This window comes from Patagioenas fasciata, chromosome 12 (genome assembly GCF_037038585.1).
Source record: "Patagioenas fasciata isolate bPatFas1 chromosome 12, bPatFas1.hap1, whole genome shotgun sequence".
Classification (NCBI taxonomy): Eukaryota; Metazoa; Chordata; class Aves; order Columbiformes; family Columbidae; genus Patagioenas; species Patagioenas fasciata.
In genome coordinates this window covers 21,371,300-21,396,565 of record NC_092531.1, presented here as the reverse complement: position 1 = coordinate 21,396,565, position 25,266 = coordinate 21,371,300, and the positions used below count along the sequence as shown (strand labels likewise).

At 53.4% G+C, this 25,266-nt stretch overlaps 1 protein-coding gene across 1 annotated transcript; it reads left to right on the top strand.

Annotated features, from left to right (window-relative positions):
* Positions 1 to 841: 841 nt before the first annotated feature.
* On the top strand, positions 842 to 9,022 carry RHCG (Rh family C glycoprotein). Its single transcript, XM_065847529.2, has 10 exons — positions 842 to 1,248; positions 4,544 to 4,730; positions 5,203 to 5,353; positions 5,512 to 5,659; positions 6,055 to 6,221; positions 6,894 to 7,031; positions 7,382 to 7,518; positions 8,059 to 8,183; positions 8,549 to 8,622; positions 8,759 to 9,022. Exons 1-10 carry the CDS (start codon positions 1,038 to 1,040, stop codon positions 8,822 to 8,824), a joined length of 1,404 nt encoding a protein of 467 aa, XP_065703601.1. The 5' UTR covers positions 842 to 1,037; the 3' UTR covers positions 8,825 to 9,022.
* Positions 9,023 to 25,266: the final 16,244 nt, after the last annotated feature.

The following is a 25,266-nucleotide window of genomic DNA, read 5'->3' as shown; positions in this document are numbered from 1 at the left end:
CCTGGCTTGTCTCAATGGAAGGGCGCACTGGGTAAATGATGGATCATGTGTCACTTCCGTATCCCTATAGATACACGGCAGCCTTGTCTGTGCATGTGTGCACAACCTGAGTGTTTGGTTTGAAGCACGTATCTTCCTTCTGGGACTGTCCGATAGCAGGACCTGCACCCAGTGACTCAGGCTACCTTGGCAGGGATGTGGGGAGGCCCCACAGCTCACCCCGTTTGCTCTGGGTCAGAGATGGCTGCTCTGAGGAGGGTGTGGGCAGCCCCAGGCAGACCCATGCTACAGCAGGGCTGTGTCCCCCCATCTCCACACCCAGGACAGAAGCTCTTAGGAGGAAACAGGCCCTGGTGACAGTTTGGTGTTGCCCAAGAGGCTCTGGGATTTGCTGTGCATGGGGTGGCAAGCCTGTTGCCACATACCTCCACCCTGGCTTGCACAGTGTGGTCGACTGTCCAGGTGCAGGCTGCAAAGCGGGGAGCACCACAGTCTCACCCCAAGACAAAGAGTCGCCTGGGGCTGCTCCCTTGTGACCTGTGGGACATGGGCAGGGGGACAGCTGAGAGCTGGAGCGAGGGGGACCCTGCCTTCCTGCTCAGTGCCAGCTGGGAAAGGGTGCTTGAAGAGCCAGGGGGTGTGAGGGGAGCACCCAGTGCGGGAAGGGAGGGTGCTGGGCATGGTGGTGGTCAGGGTGCTCCCACAAGGGCAAGGGAAGGGGTGTGGGGCCAGGCAGAGCAGGGGGCAGGACACCCAGGCTCCACTCCCTGCTCCCACTGACCTCCACATCTTCTTGTCCCCGGGGAGGCAGAGCTCAGAGGAGCTCGGAGGGGGAAAGACCTGTCCCTCCTCCCAGGGAGGAAGGAGGGCAAGAGGAGCAAACCTGCCAAAGCTCCTGAGCTCTGAAATGTGATCCTGCCATAGGCACCTCCCTGGGCCCCACCTCACCCTCTCCAACCTATATATGTCACCTGCTTTGGCTGGGTGTGAGGGACACGGGCTCACACGGTCTGCCAGGACCCCAGGGATCCCTGCGGATGGAGCGGCCGAGGCACCAGGGGATGGCGAAGAACACGTACATGCGCTGGCGGCTGCCGCTCGTGTGCCTCCTCTGGGAGGTGGCCATGATCGTCCTCTTCGGGGTCTTTGTGCGCTTCAGCCCCGAAGCTGACGCACACTGGGAGGAAGAGAAGCGAAATAGGAACCTGACCAGCGACATAGAGAATGATTTCTACTTCAGATATCCGTGTGAGTACTTGGGAAGCCTAGTCCTGGTGCTGGCTGGTCCCCATCCCATCCCATCCCTTCCCATCCCATCCCATCCCATCCCATCCCATCCCATCCCATCCCATCCCATCCCATCCCATCCCATCCCATCACTTGTCAGAGGTGACTTCTCCACCCATTGCTGGAAAATCAGGCTCTAGCCTTGAGGCTGATTTGGTGCACACCAGAGAGCAAGAGAAAAGCCTCATGACCCTCCAGTGCTCTTGGGGCTCTTTTAGCAGGGCGCTGTGACACCAGTACATGATGGCTTTTTTTCTAGGAATAGAGCTGACGTATTCCCAGCACCCTGCAAGTTTCAGATTGCTGCCCCCTCCCTCAGCTCTGGATCAGAGCAAGCTTTTCTGTGCATGCAGAGGAACGGCTGTCGAGATCCTGTGACATCTTCCTCCCCTTCCTACGTCCTCCCCCTCACTAGTAAATTACCCTTTCGCTAGTGGCATTTTGCTGCCGGAGCCCTCCTAACCTGCCAGCTTCCCAGGGCTCTTGGATCACTGCATTGTATTGCCAGGAGGATTATTCAGGTGGTTAAAGCTCTTCTGGCCAGGCTGTGCCTTTGGCCAGCTTTGATCTCCAGGGCTGGTCATCTTTGCGAGCGGTTGGAAACAGGCTGCTTCTGCAGGCAATTGTTTCCAAGGAAGCAACAGGCCTGAGTCATGCATCTATTTAGAACATTTCCATTAAAAACACCTGCTAAATCAAAGGAGCTATAGAAACCTGTAGCTGCTGAGGAATAGCTAGTTCAGAAACGGATTTGCTTACAGAAACCTGCTGCTCAGCCAGCCTCTGAGATAGTCTATGGCCATGGCTTCCCTGGGCTGACCCTTGGGATGTGCCCTTGGGACTAACCCCACACAGGTCATGCCTGAGGTCTGCTCTTGTCACTGATGTGCTGGGAAGGACAGCAAGGTCCAAGGGAGAGCCTTCAGGAGCTAAGGACATGACATCTCTTCTGTACTCGTATCCCACCCCTGCTCCGCAGCGCAAAATATTCCCCTGCAAATAGCTGCATGGATTCGCGTAACTAAATCAACCTAAGAGCAACTTCTTAGCTCAGTTTAGCTTTGAATATGTTTCTGTTTCAGACCTGAGGAAGGGCTCATGTGCCCAAAAGCACAGATGGTTTTTCTCCATTATCTAATCAGAAATATTCTCTCTCTGCAAAGAGGGACAAACATGTCAGGGTGACCAAACGCTGGCATTGTGATCCCTGTGTCCATCCAGCATGCAGAAGACAGTGGGATGGTTGGACACTCAATCATTCGTATTAACGTTTCTGTGACTGTTATTGTCCGTAGGACAGGTCTACAATGGCAGTGGGATAGGAGTGACAAACTGACAGCTCCTCCAAGCCCAGAGCTGACTGGGAAGGCGGGAGAGGGAAACCCGTATGTGGTTGTGTCAGTGGTGTCCGTTGCCAGGTCCAGTCTGTGTGACAATTCCTTCTCATTTTGAATCACACAGTGATGTTCCCTAACGGGTCACTCAGCCGCTCTCTGGGGAAAATAAATGAGATTCTTCAGCACAGGTAGCATTCCCTCTTGATAGTGACAGCAATTGTCCTCCCACAAAAGCAAGGTTACAAAACCTTTAGGGCATGGCAGCACTTGGGCTGCCTCTGAATGATGCCAACACTATTCTTGCCAAGAGAAAACAATTGCAAGAGTTAGAACAATGCTTTAGACTGGGTGCAGTTTGAAGAAAGACCTGCTCTTCCTCCTGGCTTTGTACAGGTCTAACGCACAGTGGGGATCCTCTGGGTTTTCAGAGGGCACACAGTCTGCAGCTTTAACTCTGAGCTTGGTATTTCTGCTTTCAGGATGAAAGTGGGAATATATAATGCAAATGGCAGCAGATAATTCTAGCTGTGTTTTGTGCTGCTTACATTGGAGAAGAGAGGTTGGGAGAATAAATACAGCTGCAGAGGGACAGTCTGTGGGATTGTATGGTAAAATCAGAGTTAGGAAGACTGGTTCTTAGGACATGCATTTGAAACAGATCTTGTCTCCTTCCATTTTTAACAAGTGATTTCATAGACATGGAAGGCATTTTTAATTTTTAAAAACAAGCAGATTAACCTGTCTGCAACATGGCACTACATTGCTGGAGCCTGTCCAAATGCTTGTCCTTAAACAAGTTTCGAGATCTTGTAAAGCACCAAAGGGCAAAATCCAAGGCTTCTGCAGAACTACATCTCACCCAGATCCTCACCCAGCCCATAGTGGAAGCAGCAGACACAACCCCACTGTCACTGCAGGAGCAGATCAGGGGCTGCTGGATTTCAGCACAGGTTCAGGGTAGAGCAGATTCTCAGTCACTGAATTTCCTTTGCCCTGAGCTTCTGCCTTCTCTGAGGTGCACAGATGCTGCTGCTTACAGTGGCTGTAATGATTTGTGTGCTACATAATGCAGAACTTGCTGCCATAGCTCCATCAATGCTATGTTTGTCCGTTCTACAGAGTGGGTTTACTGGTGAGTCTTCCTGCATTTTTCATGGGCAGAGTGGCCTCCAGCGTGGGGGTTTGTGTGGTTCAATTTGTAAGTATATGGCGTTTCAGCTCAGTTAATTGCAAAGTGATGCTTATCTGGTAGAAATGTGCAGCATTAAAAAGTACAGCAGGTTTACTGCACCGAGAAGTTCTTTCAAGAGGCTCACACAGGTTTGGTTTCCCCCGGGGAAGGGCATCTGAGGGGCTTGAGGTAGCAGGTCTGAGCATTTGTGGGAAGAACTGGGTCTCCGTGGTTTAAACACTCAAAATCTCACAAGGTGGGATCCTGGTCACAAGGGTATTTTGCCACTGATTTCAGCAGCATTTAAAAAGGTATTTGTAGGCTTGTCTTCTTGCTCTGAGCCATCACTGGGACTCTGCATTGGATGGACCTACTCAAAATGATCACTCATGTCTTTTTAACAAAACTTCACTTTTTATTTGCTAAGTTTTTTACAGAAGGGGAAAAAACAATCTGAACAGGAAAATGTTATCTTTTGTGCACTCCATTGTTTCCGGTCTTCTCTTGCATGCAGCTTTTAATAGACATTTTTACTTTCAAGACTGACCCTTTTAACCAAAAGCCAGTTTCCAAAAGCTGAGCTATTCTCAGACTTAGAAATGTGGGGACATGGGGCAAACACACAACTTCTCTTGAATTTCCTCCCTGCTGCCACCGATGTGATTAGTTTCCTTTCACCATTGACTTCTAACAAGCACTTGCAGCCCTGCCTTCCCCACAGAGCTGATGGTCCCTTCTCTCTGCACAGCCTTCCAGGATGTCCACGTGATGATCTTTGTGGGCTTTGGGTTCCTCATGGTGTTCCTCAAGCGTTATGGATTCGGAGCCGTGGGATTCAATTTCCTCCTCGCTGCCTTTGGGATCCAGTGGGCTCTCCTGATGCAAGGCTGGTTCCACTCCTTCGAGAAGGGGAAAATCCTCATTGGAGTGGAGAAGTAAGGAAGAGACGGGCTCTGGGATGCCACCTCTTGACCAGCCAGTGGAAGAGCTGGGACAGGAGCAGCTGGCAGCGCCTGTACCTCTGTTACCTGCAAATGAGTCTCTAAAATATTGTCTTCCCTCCGTATACCTCCACTTGCTTTCCACCTTTGAGCCCAAAGGTACTTGCTGTTGTGCTGGTACTGCTCAAAGGGAAATGTGAGATGAGTGTCACCCCTTAGTCCCAAGCCAAGTGCCATGGATGCCAGCGCTGAAAACATACATAATCCACATTATTTACGTAATTTGTGGGAAAGCGCCTTTCCTGGGCAGTGTGTCAGAATGGGAGAAAGGTCTGTGGGAGATCCAGGGCTGGCTCTAAATCACCTATTTGTCTTCAGGTGGGATCTCTAGAGCTCAGGGTGGGTGAGGGTGAGTTACAGAAGAGTATTCCCTCATTAACCACATTTATCCTTCCCCTTTTTCCAGCCTGATCAATGCTGATTTCTGTGTGGGCTCTGTGTGCATTGCCTTTGGGGCCATCCTGGGCAAAACCAGCCCCATACAGCTCCTTGTCATGACTTTGTTTCAAGTCACACTCTTCGCAGTGAATGAGTACATCCTCCTCAACCTCCTTCATGTAAGGCTTTATGCAGCATTTCTGTCCCCCTCTCCCCATGACTGAGTGCAGGCTGGATGAATGGGTGGGCAGATGAGTTGGACATGGTGCAAACCAGACCTCGGCTCCAAAACAAGTAACAACTGCAGAATCAAACCTCTCTTTTCCCATGGCTGCAGGTTAAGGATGCCGGTGGCTCTATGACCATTCACACCTTTGGAGCTTACTTTGGCCTCATGGTGACACGTATCCTGTACAGACCCAACCTGGAGCAGAGTAAGGACAAGCAGGGCTCCGTGTACCAATCCGACCTCTTCGCTATGATCGGTGAGTCAGCCCCTGCCTCAGGGGCACTGGTACATGCGGACCACTTCCCTGCAGAGGGCTGGTCCCTCCTTTGTCTCTGGGAAAACCAAACTGAAACCAGGATGTGGCGCTGAGACACTCTGTGTCCCGGTCTTCCACCTCTCAGAACTCCTCAGCTCCTTTCATCAGTAGCTGGCCTGAGATAGCACCTTGGAAGACAAGGATGCATTTTGGTTCCCCCTCTCTTCCAGCCCCTCCTGATGCTGGTCCCATCATGGGTTGTGCTGCTCCAGGGCAGCAGGACTGTGGGATTTAATTTCCCCCCATGCAGAAAGATATTATTTAGAGTTTTTTTCACCCCTTGAATTCTCTTTTTTCCCTTTCTCTTCTTTGTCACCTCCTCTCCATCCCACCAGGTACCCTGTATCTATGGATGTACTGGCCCAGTTTTAACTCGGCAATTTCTGAGCATGGGGATGCCCAGCACCGGGCTGCCATTAACACCTACTGCTCGCTGGCTGCTTGTGTCCTCACCACAGTGGCCTTCTCCAGCATGCTGCAGAAGAAAGGCAAGCTTGACATGGTAAGCTGGGAGCAGAGCCCTGCACTGCCCAGGGGATATATAATGAGGTTGACTGAGGGTTCAGTAAGCAATTGGTGCTTGTCCTTTGCTGAACAAATACTGGGTTTTAGGGCATGATATGCAACCAGCCTCCAGCCAGTAACCCAGAGGCTGTATTGAACAAGCAGATGGGGAGTGAGTCCTGCAGTGCCTGAGGTGCAGGGTGATGTCCTGCACATGGTGGACATCAGTCACAGCAGGGACTGGACTTGCCCAGATTGCTACTGATGGGCATGTTGCAGAGCCACGTTTGGCTGAGCAGGGGCTGCACGGCAGCTCGTGAGCAATCGGGGGGCTGACTTGTACGTGTTTTGTGTGTGGGTGACATGTCTCTGTGACAGCAGAGCTTGCATGACACATGGGTGAGACAATTTCCATCTCATCACAACTCCCCATCCAAATTTGTGGATGCAAAGAATGTGTGTGGTACGGGGAGTGGGAGTCTATGTGCGCCTGTGCTACAGACAGAGGCTGCCTGTTCTTCTCTTGTTTTTCACCAACAAGCAGGAAAATGGACCCTGATGTTTCCTCTGGAAATATTTTCAGAGCTGATTCTCCCGCTTTGCCTTTTGTACCATCCCTGAGCAATTGCAGTCTCCCTGAGATGCCAACGCAGGGCATTTTTTTCTACAGGTCCACATCCAGAACGCAACTCTGGCGGGTGGCGTGGCCGTGGGCACCAGCGCGGAGATGATGCTGACTCCATACGGCTCCCTCATTGTCGGGTTCATCTGTGGCATCGTGTCCACGGTGGGGTATGTCTACCTCACGGTGAGTGCTGCTCTAGAGGTCTGCAGCCCTGGTCCTGCTAAGGACACCAGAAATTGATTCACTTCCCCTTAAGGGTTCCTACTTTCCATCATCTATGCAGATGCACTTCTGACTTCATTTACAGTCCCAAAATGTTCAGGAAGGTTCAGTCTCCCAACAGGACAGTGTTTGGAGGACATGTTGTTATTTTATCTTCAGTTTGGCCCACATCTTTGTCTAAAAGCCCTTGGCTCTTTAATGGGGCACAATATAACCCTTCTCTGTGTGTTCCAGACCCCTATGGAAGAAACTAATCCTTTTCCAGGGCTGTGCTCATCTCCCTGATCGCTCTTTACCTCCTTTCCTCTCAGCCTTTTCTGGAGTCCAGGTTGCACATCCAGGACACGTGTGGCATCCACAATCTCCATGCCATGCCAGGCCTTATTGGGGGCATTGTGGGGGCCATCACTGCAGCTGCAGCCACAGAGGATGTATATGGAAAGGAAGGGTAAGACAGCTTGAAACTCTTCCATGAAAACAGATTTTACCTGGGGCTCCGTGGGCTGGGAGCAAGGAGTGATTAACAGCCCCTGTTAATTGTCCAGAGTTGCACCTTTCCCCCTCAAAAACATGGGGGTGCACTGACTGTGTCGGGCTTACTGAAGTGTAAAAGACTCATCTCTTGTAGACTCTGGTGGCCTCAGAAAGTGAGCCACAACCCTTCTGCTTGGCATTATTCTGGGGGATAGTGGGTGGGGAAGTGTTCCTCCTTCACCCCTGCATTGTTTTTGGGGGGTCAGGTAGGGCTTGGATGTCTGAAAGACAAACGAAATGTTTATTTTTCGGATAGTCCAAAGTAAAGCTTTGCCAGGGGCCAGATGAGAAGGAAGTGTGCAGTTTCTTGTGTCATTGCAACACTCTCCTGGTCCATTGCAGAAGAGGGATGGGGTGAGGGAGGAGGCCCTGAGGGAGCAGGGCAACACCGCTCCTCTGGAACTGGGGAAGATCTCTTGCTGGGAGCAATCCTCACCATTTCTGCCCTCGACAGGTTCATCAAGGCATTTGACTTCACCGGCCCATACGCGAAGCGGACACCCAGCATCCAAGGAGGGTTCCAGGCAGCTGGCATTTTTGTGTCCGTGCTGATGGCTTTAGCTGGAGGGGCCCTTGTGGGTAAGCAAGAGCGGAGCACGGAGAGGGGAGGGTTGAATCCAGCCTGTTGCTAAAATGGAGGTGTCCACGTACTGCTGCCTGTGGCTGGATGTGTCCTGCCCGCTTGCATGGCGAGGGCTGCAGCCCCTGGCTTGTTCCCGTTTGGATGCTGTGTAACAGCACACCCCAAAGCTCACGGGAGCTGGGGAAACCGGTGAGCAAGCTCAAATGGGTTTGGAGAAAAGTGGAGATGGGCACCAAGCACCGTGCCAGCGTGCGTTTGTCCCTTTTGTTGCCGGGACGGGTGGACTCCTGCCATCCGCTCCCTGCCTACATCCCATGCGCATTATGGTCCCCTGCCCACCGCGCTGCCCGGCTGCTTCCAGGGGCCATCCTGAAGCTACCCATCTGGGGCGAGCCCGCCGACGAGAACTGCTTCGAGGACGACGTTTACTGGGAGGTGAGGCGGGGGGCGGCGCGGGCCGAGGTTTGCGATCGCGGCCGAGGTTTGCGGTCGCGGCCGGGAGCGGGGCGGAGGGGGCGGAGGGCACAAGGTGGCGCTGTCGCCCCGCGGCGCTCAGGGGGCTCTGCCGCAGGTGCCGGAGGACGAGGAGAGCGACGTGTACCACATGCACAACCCCGACAAGCCCACCTCGCCCTGAGCCGCCCGCCGCCCCCCGACAAGGGCTCTGCCTCCTCGGAAGGGCGGGCGGCGGGGCTGACCCCACCGCAGGACCCCGGGCCCCCCTCCTTGGGGGCGAAGGCTCGTTTGCTCCCCGTGAGGATGAAGCGCCCAGCTCTGCCCTTCTCTACAGTTTTTGTAACGAACTGCTATCAATCAAATGAAAATACGTTCTTTGCAGAGCTGTGCTCCCTTGTGTGAGTAGTGGAGTGGGACGGGATGTCACCCAGAGCCCCAGTGGCACAGGGCACCTACTGGGAGACATCTTGGCTGGTGGGGGTAAAGCAGAGGCTCTGGGACACCCCCGGTGCCCAGGGACCAAAGTGGATGCACAAGCAATGGCGATGGGGAGGAGACACTTGGCTCAGGACCTGGCACCTTAAAATACAGCAGCCAGAGGCAGCAACCAGGCTGTCCATGGCGGGGGCTGAGCCTGTGTGGGAAGCACCGGCTGGGCTGCTGTGGTTTGTTCGGAGGGGGATGTCACGCTGCCGTCCAAGGGTCAGCTTTGCCTCTGGCTCCATGCCTCCACCATCACCTTCTCAGCTGCTCTACTGAGGCCCCACCGGTTCCTCAGGAACCTTGTCTGCCTGTACATCACAGGCTGGCAAGACCCTTTCCTCTTCTTTGATCTCAGCCATTTCTTCCAGTGTCATCAAGCTGCTGCTTCCACTTAGCAGGGTTATCCTGATGGGCAGAGTGCAAAGCCAGAGCACAGCCCCTGGCTCTTAGCCAGACCATGAGGTTTCAGCCAGAGTTGGAGGAGACAGGAATGAAAATCAGACCTAAACCCCACATGTTTTCCAGGATGATATGATACAAGGCACAGGAGAAGAAAAGCCAGGGGGGTGGGGTGGGAAGGAGGTAGGAGGGCTGATAGGTCTCATCACCGCGTCTAGCTGTAATTCTCACACCTGAGGGGGGGAGTCAAAAGTAGCTATTCACATCCCCTTGGGATATGACACCCTCATTTTCCATGCTGGGTAAAGACAAAAACCCTTTACAACATGTTTCTGGAATTTGTCAGCGGCTGCCAGCAGCAGCATATTAATTAAATGTCGGCAAAGATGGAAGTAAGAGGCTCCGCTCTAATTGGACACTTTGCTTGGCGGAGCTGAAAAACATTGTGACAGAGGAGGAGGTGCCAAAACACTGTGTTCCCCCACCATAGCATGGGGACAGGGACAGCCAGGCGCAGGAGATGCTCTCTTCTGAACCAGCATTACCTCTGGCCTGAGACAACCTCGCTGTCGAAAAAATAAGAGTAACAAAACAAGAAAAGGCCTAAAATCCTCCAGAGGCAAGGTCTCAAGCATAGCAGCAGCATGGGATGTAAGGAAAGGGGTTGTTGGCTAAGGGGAAATTCAGAAATACCGTGGTATATTGTGCATCCTTTTATGATGGAAAAGATGTCTGATGGGTTAGAAATGGTCTTCAGAGAATGATCCTTGCAGAGGCTGAGTGTATGTTGAGCTGCACCCTTTCCCCAGGGCAGGGTTTAGAAAATGGGGGGCAGTTCCTCATTTCTCTGTACTGGGATATGCTGAAGGAAGATCTCCCAGCCTCTTTGCGGTGGGGAAAAGATGTTAACAACCATTTTCTGTTCACAGCTTCATCCACAGACCCTGTCAGAAACCATCACAGGGACATGTACTGACAGGCGGTGTAGACAATCTCATTTCAAAAGCCTAAAGTTTTTGCCCCGAGCCTTCAAAACCACCTGCAAGCAGAGGCAGACCTCATGGACACTGCATTTCCTACTGCCTCACTGGACCGTTGCTCTTCTGTCCCACCGATTTAAGCCTCTGGCCATGTCCCAGACAAGCCAGTGTCCAGCCATGCCAGCCCCTGGGGAGGCAGTGTCCCACCATGGGGAGACAGTGTCCAGCCCCTGTGGCCTCTGGTCTTTCCTCCCAGCGGCTTGCAAGGGGGCCATGGGGATCAGTAACAGCAGAGACTGAGCAACTTGTGTTGCTTTAGCGAGGTGGCCAGCCCGCACCTCTGGTGCGGTCTGTGAGCACCGGGAGATGGTCCTACCCCACATGCTGGCAGAAGGAGCCCCAACCCCGCTCCCCACTCCTCCAGGCTCTGCCTCCTCCTCGTGGGAAGACACCTAAATTGCCCAGGCTGCTGGGCAGTGAAGCATTTTATTGCCCGTGCTCTTGCAGGGCTTAGTCTGGTCTCAGTACCTAAATCACTCGCTGGGACTGCCCTTGCAGTTTTAATTCCCTGGCACACAATGCCGCGGTCGGGCTGGAGTGTTTGAAGTGCGGTCACGGCCCCAGCGGTGGACAGAGGGTTTCTCAACAGGGGAGCACGGGAAGCAAAGGATTGGGCTGCTCCGGCAGGCGGGAGGACGTGTGAGAAAGGGGCTGTCGATACCCGTGGGGATTAGGTGGTACAAATTGGCTGGGAAGCACCGGAGGCATTGACCAGAGTTATCCTGGGGCAGGTTCCCATGGGGGGGCTGGCTGAAACAACCCGCTTTTAAGGAGGCTGGAAGGCCCAGTCTGACTGCTAATCCCTCGGGATCTATGGGACACAGAGCAGAAAAGAGGTTAAAAAAAAAAAAAAAGGAAAATCTCATGTAAAGGTGGTGGTTTGCCCAAAGGAGGTTAGAGAGAGTGGGAAGGGGGTAAGGACAGGGAAGAACATCATTTAATCCTGCTTTTAATAGGTAGGTGATAAGTTTTGCTCACACCTCTACTCCTGCAAGTTGCTGCAGAGATTTTGGGGAAAGGTCTTTGCTTGTCTCTGCCATCCTCTACCCCTGGCAGGGACTCCAACACCTCTGCAAAGGGTCCCGATCTGCAGACCTGCCTGGCAGAAGGGGGGTTGTGTGCTTGCGTCTGCATCCATGTGTGTGTTGATGTGTGTGGGTGCAGGTACATGGTGCAAGCTCCAAATTTGGACTGAAATGGGCTCATTGCACGGTGAGGCACCAGCTATGGCAGGTCTCCCACTGGTGATGTGCCCACACATACGCATGCAGCCTTCTTAACCACACAGAACTGGTGCACTGAAAACCACATTGTCCACGTTACCGGCGGTGTTGGTGTGCCCTCACACACGCGTGCCAGCCTGCCAGCTGCTGCACCACTGTGTACATCCATTTACCTTTGCTGTGCACCCCAATTTACCTTTGCTGTGCATCCATCTACTTTGCTGTGCACATGCATCCACCTTTACTGTGCGCGTCCATCTACCTCTGCTGTGCATCCATCTGCCTTTGCTGTGCATCCATCTACGTTTGCTGTGCACATCTCTGCACCGCTGTGAGCGTGTGCGTGTCGGACCCGGCGTGTCCATGCCTGCGTGAGCACGGCTCCAGCCCCTTCTGAAGGAGCGCTGTAAATTGTAATCAGATTAGGGCAGCCGGTCGCTTAGGGCCCTTGAAAAGGGCATACGTCCCCTCATCAGTACGCAGCATTGAGTTCCACAAAGGGTCTAAGTAACTCGGCAGGGGTCGGGCCCTCTGGAGCGCAGGGGAGGGGGCTCGCCTTTCTTTTCTCCCTGTCCCTTGTAATTATGTCAATTTGCTAGCCAAATTGTTTGCTTGAGTGGACAGTGGGGACTTGCCCCCCTTCCCGCCTCCCCCCACCCCTAACCCCATTCATGTGCTAATGTGGGAAGGAGCTTGGCCTCCTGACTTCGGGGGGTGGCCGTTTAGGAGCAAATCTCCTGGCATGGGCCAGGAGCCCCCCATTTATGTGCCCACGGATACTTTGGGTTTGCACCAGCTGAACGGGGCGCTCCTGTTTGCTTTAGCCCATGGTGGGATGTGCAATGCTCAGCCAGCCCGAGCCAGCCCTGTTTCATTCCAACCAGCCCTCACCTGCACCGTATCCCCGCTTGGGCCACTGCATGCTCAGGGCCAGGAGCCGTGCCCCACTGTGCAGCGCCCTTTTCGGCACACCTCCCTACGCACGCACCTCCCAGCATTTGCATATATTCTGCCCTCAAATTCTTGTCAAGGGGAGCTCCTTATTGCCTGTATAGATCACAGGGTGTTAGTTAAGGGGCTTCTTTGTATTGCCTCAGACAGCTGGGGTCATCAAAAGTCCTGCGGTGGGAAGGAGAGACAGGAGGAGGGGGGAAGCTCTGACAATACGGACTGAAGGATTAAAGGAGCATATAAAGTTCCTATTGAGTGAGACAAGAGGCTGTTCACTCCCAAGATTGACAGCGACCAGGAGGCGATTCCTAACACAATGTCCAATTAATTCTCTACCCTCTTCACTGCCGTCTCCTCCCTCCCTCCTCTCCTGGCTGGAGCATGAGCAGGGAAGGGCTGAAGCTAAGATCCTCAAGAAGGCAATTAATTATTCCTGAGTAAGAGAAGCCTGCCAGGGTGCAGGCCAGTCCCCAGGTTTGCTGGGCATCTGTCCCCCTGTCATGAGCTTTCACTAACTTGAGCCACTTTGGGGTAGTTTTCCCTTCCATCACATGCAGAGCTGTCCCATCAAGGGTCCATCTCCATGGCAGGTCCTGCACTATAATCATGGTTAATGTTGAGCCTAGAAGCGGCAGATTTAGAGCTAAATCCAGGCTGGCAGTGGCATACAGCAGGGCAAGGTAGCGGCAGCAAGAGGGCTAGAGAGCAGGGTAAGGTGCCTGGAGAAGATGCATGGGCATGCAGAGCATTTGGGGAGAGGCAGAGCAGCATGTGCCAGGCCTGGGGATCAGGTCTCACCCATGTGTGCAGTGGCAGTGGGTAAAGCAGCTCCATCTACTCTGGTTTTACAGGGAGAAGTGGGCTCCTGGCCATAAGGATGTATTGCCACTGTCCCCTGGTCTGGCTGCCCACACTGGCTCAAGTGCTGGGCATAGCAGGACATGTAGGAGGTATTTGTGAGTGTGCTTCTACCTCTCCTGCTTATGGGCATCTCTTTAACATACCCCCATGTACAGGAGCAGGATCTGGGCCACCATGTGAAATTCCTACAAACCACTGAGTCAAGTGGAAATGTCTGATCTGTTTTTTCCTTTGCACACATCTCAGCCCAGAGGGACGGATTAACCAGGAAAAAAGCACCTTTCTCCGAGCTGGCCACCTTGTCATTGGTACAGTGCCAAGGCTCCCAGATGTGGGTGGCAAATGTCCTTCCACAGTGACAAACCTCTCAAAACCACCTGGTTTGGGAGAAAAAAACATGCAACTAGGAGGGCCCAGCTCTTACCACAGGTGACACTTCGGTCAGCCCATCTCATCCATTCACCGTTGCTCAGTGCCAACCCCTTCCCCTCCATCGCCCCTGCCCATGGCACAGAGGATGCCACCAGGCCACGCTGGCATGGGGTGGGGGACCGGTCCTTGCCCACGCCACGCACCCCACTAGCAGGGGGTGCCATGGGGATGCAGACACGGGGCTGCCAGTAGTTCGATGTCTCCTGCCCGCTCCCTCCCGCCGCACACGCTCCCAGTGAAGTTGTTTGAAAGTCTTCCGGCAGTTTTCGCGGCCAGGAATAACAGATTAGCCATGATCTGATCAGCCCAGTATCTAAGCTGTATTCTCCCTGCTGACAAGTATTTGAAAGAGGGGAGGGGCCACTTTCAGCCCAACGATGAATCTTTCACTGACAAGAAAAGACCCTTTTTACTCCCGCCAGCCGCTGGCTGCTCCGTGCCCTGTTGCTAAGTGAGACCCGGGGCTGACGCTTGCACGTTTCAGCAGAGCCCTCGGGTTAGCAGGATCAGGAGATTCACACCAGACATCTTGGTTTTGGGGGGGGTGTGTTTCTTTTCTCACCCACCTTTGACTGGCAGATAACAGCTCACCAGCAAGACCCGGGATGGCCCTGCTGAGGTGGCTTATCCTGGGAGGAAAGGGAAGGTGCAGAAGCATTTTGAGGGTGGGTTGGAGTTGGGGGCTCAGCTCTAAATGTTTGGGGTTTGCTGCCTTGCACAGGGGTGTCCCTAGCCAAGCTGCAGAAGAGCAACCCACCCCCCTGCATACCCACAGCCCTCGTGTACCGCTGGGTTGGGGTGCAGCAAGACCTTGGCCTTGGAGGATGCTTGGTGCCGGTAGCTTAAAAAAAATCCTGGCTTGACTTCATGCAGGGGTGGCTGTGGGCTTGACCTTGCAAGGCAACATGTGGCAGAGGAAAAGGGAGGATTATCTCCAGGCTTGGGCCAGCTTCCTGGTCCCTGCAACCTCACAACCTCTCCCCACACCCAGTCCCAGCCAGGGCCAACCACCCTGCAAAAAAAGAAGGGAAATCGCTAAAACAAAGGCTTTCCGGGCTATTTCTGGAGCTGCCAGCATGAGGTGCCCTCGCCTAAGACATGGTAGTCACGTCTCTCTCCTCTCTTGCAAGGCAGCGGTGCAGGCAGGGCTGCAGGCTGCCAGGCCCTGGGCTGGCACCTTCCCAGTGCCCTGCCTGCCCTCCCTTGCAGGCAGGACACTGTGCAGGGAGACTGGAGGCTCTCCTTTGTGCATAGAAACCTCCAGGGACTCTCTAGAGCCACTGCCGAGCCTCCCTTGCGGCCTCAAGCAAAGACACCCCTTGGTATTATGGATGCACGGCAGCTTTGTGCTCAGCCCTGTGCAAGAAATCCGCCCTCCGCACAGCTGTAGGAAACCTGGAGAAACCCCTTGTCCCTGCCTCAGCCTAGGAAGACTTTCTTGACCTCAGACTCCTGTGAGCCCTTAATCTCAAGACAGGCAGGGGTGACCGGGGCTCATTGCACTGACATGCAGGAGGACTGTGCAAGAGTCCTGAGGGCAGGCTGTTTTCCTTTCCACGGGAATGGGGAATCACTCCAGCATGGCACTGCAAGTTACATCCTCCCCACAGCCATGCCCTGCATCCGGTTGCTGCAAAAAGCCCCAAGGAAAGATGCTAGAGGGGCTGCAAAAGTAACTGCTTTGGGCAGCATAAAAAGGAAAGAAACTCTGAGCCTTCAGGTTAGAAACATAGAAGGCCAGATCTGTGGCTGCCATACAGCCCTTTCCTGTAGCTTTAGCAGCACAAAGCAGCTGAAAAACTGGCTTCTCTTGATAGCCAAAGGAGCAGTGTCAGTGCCAATGCCATGGCCACCTTCAGCTCCGTGGACAGCAACAGGGCATTTCCAGTGCCCCAAGGTAGTCTGAAGTCACATCAGATGATGGCTTTCTCCAGTCTCCCCAGGAAGACTACGTTTGGCGTTCTGGGGAAGGTGGTGTTACGGTGCAGGTGTTCTATGAGTTTGTGCTCACCATGGATAGCAGTGGCTGCACAGCTTTCTTGCCACACTTGTCAGTGGGCACCCACCCCAAATAAATCCTTCCCAGCCAGCAGCTTCTCAAGGGCATGTTCAAGTCTCTCTAGACTTGAGCCAGCAAAGCACAGGCGAGACCTGCTGACCTCTGAGCTGTGTCTCACAGTCCCGCCCATCCAACTAACTCTTTGTCACCCTTTTTTCCCAGCTGTTGGCCACCCCAGCAGTGACAAGCTCCCGACTTTGGGACCTTACCACTCCTCTGGTAGTTCAGGTCAGATTTCTCACTTTTTTTGAGTGGCTCTGATAGCCATGAGACTTTGCTGCATGAACAGATCTCCTGCATGGCTCTGCAGCAAGGAATGGCCTGTGCAGAGGAGCAATGGGAGAGATGAGAGGCTGAAGCACCACCTTCATCCTCTCCTGGGGAGGCCAAAGGACTTGTGACAGGCATCTTATAGCTTCCTGGCCCAATTCTTGTTTAAATCTGCAAATAGCCTCTGTTCCTCTTGGATAAACTGCCCTGCTTATTCACTTTAACATTTGCAATGCCATGACCCAATGCTCACACAATGGTCATGAAGACCCATGTTTGACTGTCCCCAACCTTCACGTCATTATGGTACTGACCAGGTTTCTAGGAGCTTCATGTGCTGCAAACAGCAAGTCAGTGTCAAAACTAATTGCTCCGGACTTTATTTCTTTTGCCTCGGTTGTTTCTATTGGTTTTGCCTCCAAACCTTGGCTTCACCTCCAAACCTTGGCTTCACCTCCAGACCTTGGCTTTGCCTTGACTTGTGCTTGACAGATGCTGGAGGGTGCTTTGTGGGCGAGAGCACCAGCTCCCCATTCAACTTCACTTTTCCCCAGGGAATCCTGACCCACTAAAACCGATTTACCCTTTAACTCTGGGTAGTCTCTACATTGAAAATGCTCTATAAAACCCTCCTCTGGGAAGGACGTGGTCTGCAGGAAGAGGCCTGACTGCCCTCCTGATGGTCTGATCACCCACAGGAGAGCACAGGTGCCCTTCCCCAGCCAGGGGCTGGGCGGCACCATGTCTTCTCAAGAAAGAAAGGAAAATTTGCCTTCGAGGACTAGTCAGTAAAACCTGATCTGAGAATTCATGTCCCCGTGCTGAAATAAACCATTGTGCAGCAAAGAATAGTACACAATGTAAGCACTCAGGAAAGAAGAAAATAATTTAATCCTGATTTCTAGTGTCTTCCTGACTTGTGAGCACCCTCCCATACTCACACATGTCAGCAGAACACAGCAGAGATATATTTATACGAAAATCTGGCTGTCTCCACAGCTATCTATAGCGTTTCTGCACCCTTAGCTCCATCCTATAGCTATGTGTTTAGTTTGGTTCCAGCACCTGGAACACCCCAGTGCAAATGGACAGTATCAGCACCTCGTGTCCAAATGGGACTGAAATAAAGAGCCGTCGTGCAATCAAACCAGCAGCTTGGATGGGTTGGGGGGCACATGGGGAGCCTCGAGCATTGCAGCATCCTTTTCTGGGGTATCGCCGGTGGGGAAGGGGGTCCCCCCATGGGCCTCTCTGCAGACGAGGGCCCCCGCTCAGAAAGAAGTGGCAGCACATCAGTATGCAGAAGTGGTCGCTGCTCGCCAATAAATTAGCATAAACCACTCTAGGAGGTAAATAGACATACAAGGCGCCAGTGTGTGCAGCGTGGGCTGCGGCTTTGTCTCAGCCCCACTATTGTCACGGCCCCTGCTGCACACTGACCGAGTGGGGCCGGTGTGGTGGGCTCCTACACTTTTGACTGCTGGATAAAAGGGGGGAATATAAAGAGAGGGGAGAACTTTTTTTCGTGTTTTTTTTATAAGTCCAGACGAAGTTACAGACGTCTGTTAAACGTCAATTACAGCTGAATAAAGACGTCTGCTCGAGGCTTAGTTATGGCTCCTTTCAGCCACCAAGATTTTTCCAGGGCTGGCCCGGGATGCCTTCAGCAACCTAATTTGGAGATTGTAACTCTATAAACAAGCTCTGGCATTAATCAAGGCTGGTGAAAATGCAAATGACGGTGTGGAAGGGGCTCAGGGACGGGACGGGGTCCTGTGCCTTGCAACTCGGGGCAGGGCGTAGAAAGAGGGAAGTGAAGAGGAGGAAGAAAGGGGCCATGCAGAGGAGTGGGGATCCATAAATAGAGAGCTCGGTGGGGTTTGCTGACTTTCCTCCCGGTGCTCTGGGAATCTGGTCCCATCAGGACTGCTCTGTACCCGCCTCCACTTCCCACCAGTTAACCCTTGTGGTGCTCCTGGCTGTATAAGCCAGGAGCATGGCCTTTCCACGGCTGGTTGCTGAGGTTTTCCCAGCAAGATGAGGTCAAAACACCATCAAACCAGGCATTTAACACCTTAAAATCCTGGAGGATCGCTGGTTGTTTTGGAGAATCCAGACTGTATAAGAGACAGTGTCAGAAGAGTGTTGGGACTGCAAGAATTCAGCCCTTTTGGGAGGGTAGCTCATGTCCCCTGATGCTTGTTATGTAGCTGTTGATATTGTCTCCATTTGTCATGGGAAAAAGGCCTCTGAGCTCCAGCTGTGGGGGGAATGAAGTCCCAGGTCAATGTTTTCCATGCCATCAAAAAGCCATCCTGGTGACCATGAACACCAGAGCACTCGTCAGCAGGGACAAACCACCTACTGACCTTCTTCTCTCTTTGATATATCCATGTTGAGAGGAGGAAAGTGGATGGCTTCATCAGCAATATTGTCTTGTGTCCTGGGATGCTCTGGCTGGCTGAGGTCAGTACCTGCTGAAGGACGACAATGTCCTCTCCTCCAGCCACATCATAGCTAGACATAACAACTCAGAATACAGGAATAAGCCTGAAAATCAGAGTAGAAACAGTGCTGATGCTGAGGGCTAACAGTGTCTTGCTTGTAATACGGAGGAGGCTCTCTCCTGGCTCCTCTGACCTGTGGAGCATCCTTCCCGTGCTCTGCCCCGGTGCTCAGCACTGCGCCATGCACTGCGCAGTGACTGCAGGATGGATGGTCCAGAGGAGCACAAATCTCTCTCTCTTCCCAAGATCTTCTGGGAATCTTTGGGCTTTTTGGAAACATTTGAGAAAACAAGTGCAGCCCAGGAGCATTTTAGAGATAAAAGTAACACGGGAGCCTGCTTCCCATTCCCACCACCCCTAGAAGGCATTTTCTCCTCTCCTTTCCATTCTATGGGGAGCATCCTCTCCCCATCCTACCCTCTCTTTTTCTCTCGTTTGTCATTCCCTTTCCCCCGTCTCACATGGTTACACATTTTCTTGTCTCCTCTCTATTTCCATATCAGAAAAATCAGACTGACAGAGAGATACAAGACACTCAGATATAGAAACTCCAGTGACCCCTTTCTCTGGTTCCTTGGAGAAACTCAATACTGAATTCAATAAACCTGGAGTACCCGGGTTCTCCTTGGCCCATGGAGATGGGTCCTGGATTCCTGGCCACCTTGCGGACATGCCATGGGACTGATTCGAGGCGGTGACAAAAAGGGTGATTTACTGTAGAGAACTGAAACAGAAACACACATCCCAGGCCCTTCCCTATCAGATGGTGATCAGGAGGGAACCTGCCCTTCCCAAGTCATCAGCCTGACACTGCTGGGCACTGAAACCAGGCGCACTTTCCACTGCATGGCTTCCATCCACTCATAGCTTCATTGCAATGGACTGAAAAAACAACTGCATGCTTCTAGAAAACACCTGAAGGATCCCCTCCAACCTGCAGAGGATTTACAGGAAGCATTTAGGCGAGAGGAGCTTCTTTTGGTTATGGCTTCTACACAGCTGAGCGTTTTTCCTGCTGAAGCATCCTGAGAAACCCATAGTTGGTCCTGGGGAAGTGTGAGGGAGGGAGGTGACATGCCAAGGCTGTGGGGAACCCCTTGTATGGGGGTGGCACATGTTCAGGGGTGTCTTTTGCAGGATTTGATTTTTGACAATGAGATGTGGTTCAGGGGAAAGCCAAGAGGAGGACGGAAAGGTGAGACCTCAGAGGGCTGCAAACACTGGCGCAGGCAGAGACACAAAGCACCAGTCCCCAAACAGGCTGGTTTTTATGGACTTGGATCACTGGTTCTCCACAGCCCCTGGCTGATATTAACATTAACCCTGTGTTATATTCTTTCACCTGCAAAGAGGGGGACAGGCAGCCTTTTGGGGAGCTGAGAGCACTTCCAAGGAAAAGAAGGTCAGATCTTGTGGTGAGAAAGTCTTGCTGAGCCCAGAAGCCAAGAGACAGCAGAAAAAGAAGGGATGGAGGTGGGGAGGAGAACGGAGATGAGGGATTTCAAAAGGGGGGATGTGGATCAGGGCATGGAGCCAGCCTGGCAGACAACGCCCAGGGCTTCCCGAAACAAAAAAATACAAAAACAACAAAAAACAGAGGATGGGGTGGACCAGCGACAGCTGGAAGATTTAATTGCTCCTCTCCGCAGACCTGCTCGGCTCCCTCCCTCTCAGATCTGCATTTCAATATGAGAGCAGCAGTAAGTGGGATGCCGCTGGAAGGGGTTAGAATGATTAATCATTTAAAAAGCAAGATCTTAATTACAGGGTGCAATTTTTGCTATTTAAGGAGTCCATTAGTTTCCAGAAAGGAAAAAAAAAAAAATATATATATATATATATATATATATATATATATATATATGTTGCAGGTTATTCTCCTTTTGAAGAAAATGGGAGAGGGGGGACCAGGGGGCCACAGCACCCAGGCTGGCGTGGCAAGGGTGTTGGTGTGCGAGGATGGCGAGGGGGAGGTGGTGTCATTTGTTCCCTGAGTGATATTTTTGAAGGGTGCTGGCTGCGAGTGCTCGCCACACTCATCCACGCGTTGGCACAATCTGTGCTGGAGCAGGCAGACGGCTTCTGCTCAGCCTCCCCCGGCACGGCTCCTCCTCCCCGGGGGCAAGGGGAGGATTCGGCCACTGTCAGCACCGCTGACCCCTCGGCCGAAATAGCTCCCAAAGGGCATATCGGGGAGTAATTGCCGTGATAACAGCTTGTCTGCTGGGAGCTGGGTTGAGACACACAACTCGTCTTGCCCATGGCTGGGGCAGCTCTGGCCATGCTGGGGGTGCAAAGCACCATGAGCCATGATGCCACCCCTGACTGGGGACACAGGGCATCGGGACATAAGGGGACACTGGCTCAAATGATGCCCACGATGCCCCGGCGGCTGCAGGTTCGGCCCCGTCTCGCCCTGCGCCGCAGCCTGGAGGGAGGTGACGGGGGTTAATCGCCCACCGCCTCCCCTCTGACCCCTCTGTGGGTTTTTCTCTTGTATGGTCATTTAGCCGTCCCCTGACACAAAAGGGAGCGATTAAACACAGCTCAGGCCCTTCATGCTTTAGTGGATTAATTTGCTGATCCCCCACGGATTAAAGGTCTCGACAGGATCAGCGGGAGCAGCGGGGCAGACCCCGGCGGGAGGAGGCCAGTGATAGTCCCGGGCAAGCCCCAGCCCACAGCAATCCCCCTCTCCGGGGACATCGCCGTGTCACCTCGCCGTGTCAGGGTTCAAGGCATCGGAAGCTTCTCTAAATTCCACATCCCCAAGCCCTCCTGCTCGCTTCACCAAACACCCGAAGGACAGAGGGTCCCTGTCACCCAGCTCGCTCCAGCAACAGGAGCAGAGTCCATCCCTGATGCACCCAGCAAAGGCAAACGGGGTGAACCTGACCAGCTGCTCTGGAGGGAAGGGGAGATGGTGACTTTGGGGGGCTGCACCACAGCGAAGGGGGGTGCAGTTGCCCTCCCCAGGCCTGCGGGAAGCAGAGATTGCATCTGCCTTTAATTACTCCCTCTCTGCATATCAGATGCTTGTGCACCTTCTGCACATGAATGCTGATTAATTGCAGGGTTAGGCTCCAAGGCAGGCCGGACCACATTATTTCTGATGTTTGCTCTTTTCACGAAGAGAATAAATGCCATGAATCCACAGTAATCAGTGGCTTTTAGCTTGTCACTCTTATGACACTCTTTACTTAGACCAGGAAATGGCAAATGTGGTGGAAATAAGAACTTTATTATCTCTTCTTTTTTTTTTTTCCCCTCTCCCAAAAGGGAGGTGTGTGTTGAGGAGGGGGAAGAAGGTAGTGGGGGCATCTCGCGGCACAGGAGAAGGAGAAAGCGGCTCCATTTTCCCTGCACCTGCCAAGCTGTGCTTCACCCTCTTCGGTGAGGAAGAGAAGAAAAGCAGCAATATCTTCATTGTGGAAGGAGGCCGGTGTGGTACATCAGGCTGTCCTGCAGCAGTGGTGACACTCTGGAGATGGCAGAGCTGGAGGACAGGAAGGTCTCTGCCACTTTCCGTAGTGCCCGTGGCCTTGCCTGAAATATCGAGTGCGGGCATCCGCCATACCCAAGGATGGACTTCCCCGCATTGCCACATCCAGCCTGGGCAACACCGCACAGCCTAACACGAGGAGCGGAACAAGGCTGGGGGGGACGCCCAGAAGTGTCCTGAGTGTCCTGGCAGGGCTGGGCACTAGGGGAGGAACAGCAGCACCCACAGCATCTCCCATCCCTCATCCCTCGCCTTCCCTTGCCAGCAAGCCCCGCTCTCCTCCCGGTCGAGCCCCATCGGCTCAGGTGGGAAACCCTTTCACCGCCTCCCTCAATGCCCTGCTACCGATCTCATTGCCGCCGCTTAGCTCAGTGCGAGGGCAGCCCCTCTGCTTTTCAGCAGCGAACATCTGGTGTGCCGCGGGCGGCTGCCCACCGGCTGCCTCCAGCCCCCCTCCCCACGCGGCCGGGGATGCCCGTAAATAGGCAACCCTGGAGCCCCCCGACCACAGCCCCGCTCAGGTGAGCACCCGGTTCTCCGGGATGGGGATGTAATTAAGGTTAATCAGAGGGCCTGGGGGTCAGGGCGATGGTGGGGAGACCCAGTGAGCCTAATGGCGGCCGTAATTAGGCAGCTGTGGAGAAGCGGTTAATGAAGACGGCAACGTTAATAAAGCTCTTCCTGAGCAGCCTTCTGGCCCGGGTAATTGAGGGATTTGCAAGTGCCATCTCCCCCTTAACCCTGTAATGAGCAGACCCGTGGCAGCCCATGTTAACCCTTCCATGGACAGAGACAGTGGCAGCGGGGCCGCTGGCCTCTCTGTGGGGACATGGCAGCGGGTCTGGGGTGGTGGGAGGTGGGTTTGAGCATCTCCCCTTGCAACCAGGTCCCCGGGGCTCCCTCTGCCCCGTGGCTTCCCCAGGAGCCCTTTGAGCCATGCTCAAAGCGGCTGGCAGAGACTTTTCTCACAGATGCTGTGGTTTCCCACGCCTGCCTCGGCATTATGCAATTCCCCCCCCTCACCAAGCCCTTGCCGCCCCCCCCGGCCCCACCACCCACCAGCGCCGGGATGTCATCATCAACCCAGGCCCTGGGAACCCACATTGTTAGCTTAGTAAATAGAGAAATCCCCACTCAAGCATTGCAAATGAGGGCAGAGGGGGAGCCAGGGAACCGCGCGGCCACGGCGGGCCGCAGGGTCTCTCCCCTCTCTCTCTCTCTTTGAGTTGTCAGATGAATTCAGTGGTTAACAAAGAGCAAGGGAGGGAGCTGAGCTGCCGTCGCAGCTGGGCAGGGCGGTAAGAGGAGGCAGGACTGCAATGCCACCGCTCTGACAAGCATCTCCATCCCTGCAATACCTGCTGCAGGTGGGCAGTAGCCCCGCGTACACCCATGGCTGTGCCTGCTATGTACTCAAGCATCAGCAGCTCCACATCCTGAGGTTCGTACTGCAACAGCGGGTGATGTTTTGGAGGGCAAGGCAGCCAGGAGAAAGGCTGAGGGAGGCTGGGGTCACACCCCATCCTTGCTTGGCTTTGCTGCTACAGCTTGTACCTTCATGGCTGTGGTTCCCCAGGAAGTCCTGGGGAACCCTCCATCCTCAAATGCTTGTGAGCATCCTGAAAGTGTCAGTAAGGAAGTGAAGCAGATCAAAAGATACAGAAACTCTTTTATTTTCATCTAAAATAGAAAACAAGCACAAAAAGGCGGCTTTTAACAGAGTGGTGGTTCTGTTTTTCTGAATGGGGCATGAAAATCACGCAGTGAATGGAGCACCCAGTGCCCAGTGCCAGCTCCGACAGTGCTGATGCTGTTTGGGCTGTATCACAGCAAAGCAATGGGATCCTTACACCAGCATAAGCAGGAGCAATTGCTATTGTAGTCAGGTAGCCAGAGCTGCTCAGATCCTTCACTGGAAGTGAACCCCACACTCCAGCCCATTTTATGAAGTTCAAACGGTGCCTGTCCCCACTCTGACGTGGGTGCCAGTCCCTGTGCCTGTTCCCAGGCAGGGACAGCATGGCAGGGAACACCAGCCCTTATCTCTGGGACTTTCCAGGGCAGCATGTGGTGCTGCAGCCTGAGGCTCGCTCACACTCTGACCTCTCCTCAAATCTCTCTGGCTGTCCTCAGGTCAACCCTCTCCCATCAGGCTTGTTGCAGGTTATACTGGGAGGATTGGACGGAGCCAAAAACTGCTCCTCTGAGACAAACCCAAAGAAGGGCTGGATGTTTTTCCTGCCCTGCACATGTGGAGGGGTGTCAAAGAAGATGAGGAGAGAGCAACTTGGAGTAGCGCTTTTATTTGGGAAGGAGGTGAAGAAGAAACCTCTTTCTGCAACCCCGCAATCTGGGGACCCAGATGCTCTGGGCGCTCTGTACCCATACCAGGTGGGCAACCATGCTGTGGGGTCAGGCAAGCTCCAGGGATCTTCCAGCCACACACTTATCCACCTTGAGAAATAGGTGGTGGCTCAACCTGCATCCCTCCATGACTCCATCCCTTCATTCCTTCATCCCTCCATCCTCCACCTCTTCATTCCTTCATCCCTCCACCCTTTCAACCCTTCATCCCTCCATCCCTCCCCTGTCCCACAGGCTGACCCTGCAGGGACACCCGCAGCCCAGAGCTGTGATACATCAGTTCCTGTAGCGCCCGCTCCTGGCCCAGCACACCGAGGTGCCACTGCGCTTGTGGCCGCAAATGAACTGTATTTTAAGGTGTCTTTTTTCTTTTTCTCGAGTAGAGCAAATTCCTGTTAAATCACAGATAAATAAAAAGGAGAAAAAGGCTTGAGAGTGGTCTCCAATAGCTGGTGGCTGCTGGTGTTGAGCATCACCAAAACAACCTAGAAACAAACATATCCTCTCACCAATTATTAACCAGCAAACCTGC

Bases quoted from the DNA above. Each gene is read 5' to 3' on its own strand.
- RHCG (XM_065847529.2), top strand. From the start codon at position 1,038: ATGGAGCGGCCGAGGCACCAGGGGATGGCGAAGAACACGTACATGCGC. The intron at 7,519-8,058 runs GTAAGACAGCTT...TGCCCTCGACAG, and splicing joins GATGTATATGGAAAGGAAGG to GTTCATCAAGGCATTTGACT. The intron at 8,184-8,548 runs GTAAGCAAGAGC...GGCTGCTTCCAG, and splicing joins AGCTGGAGGGGCCCTTGTGG to GGGCCATCCTGAAGCTACCC.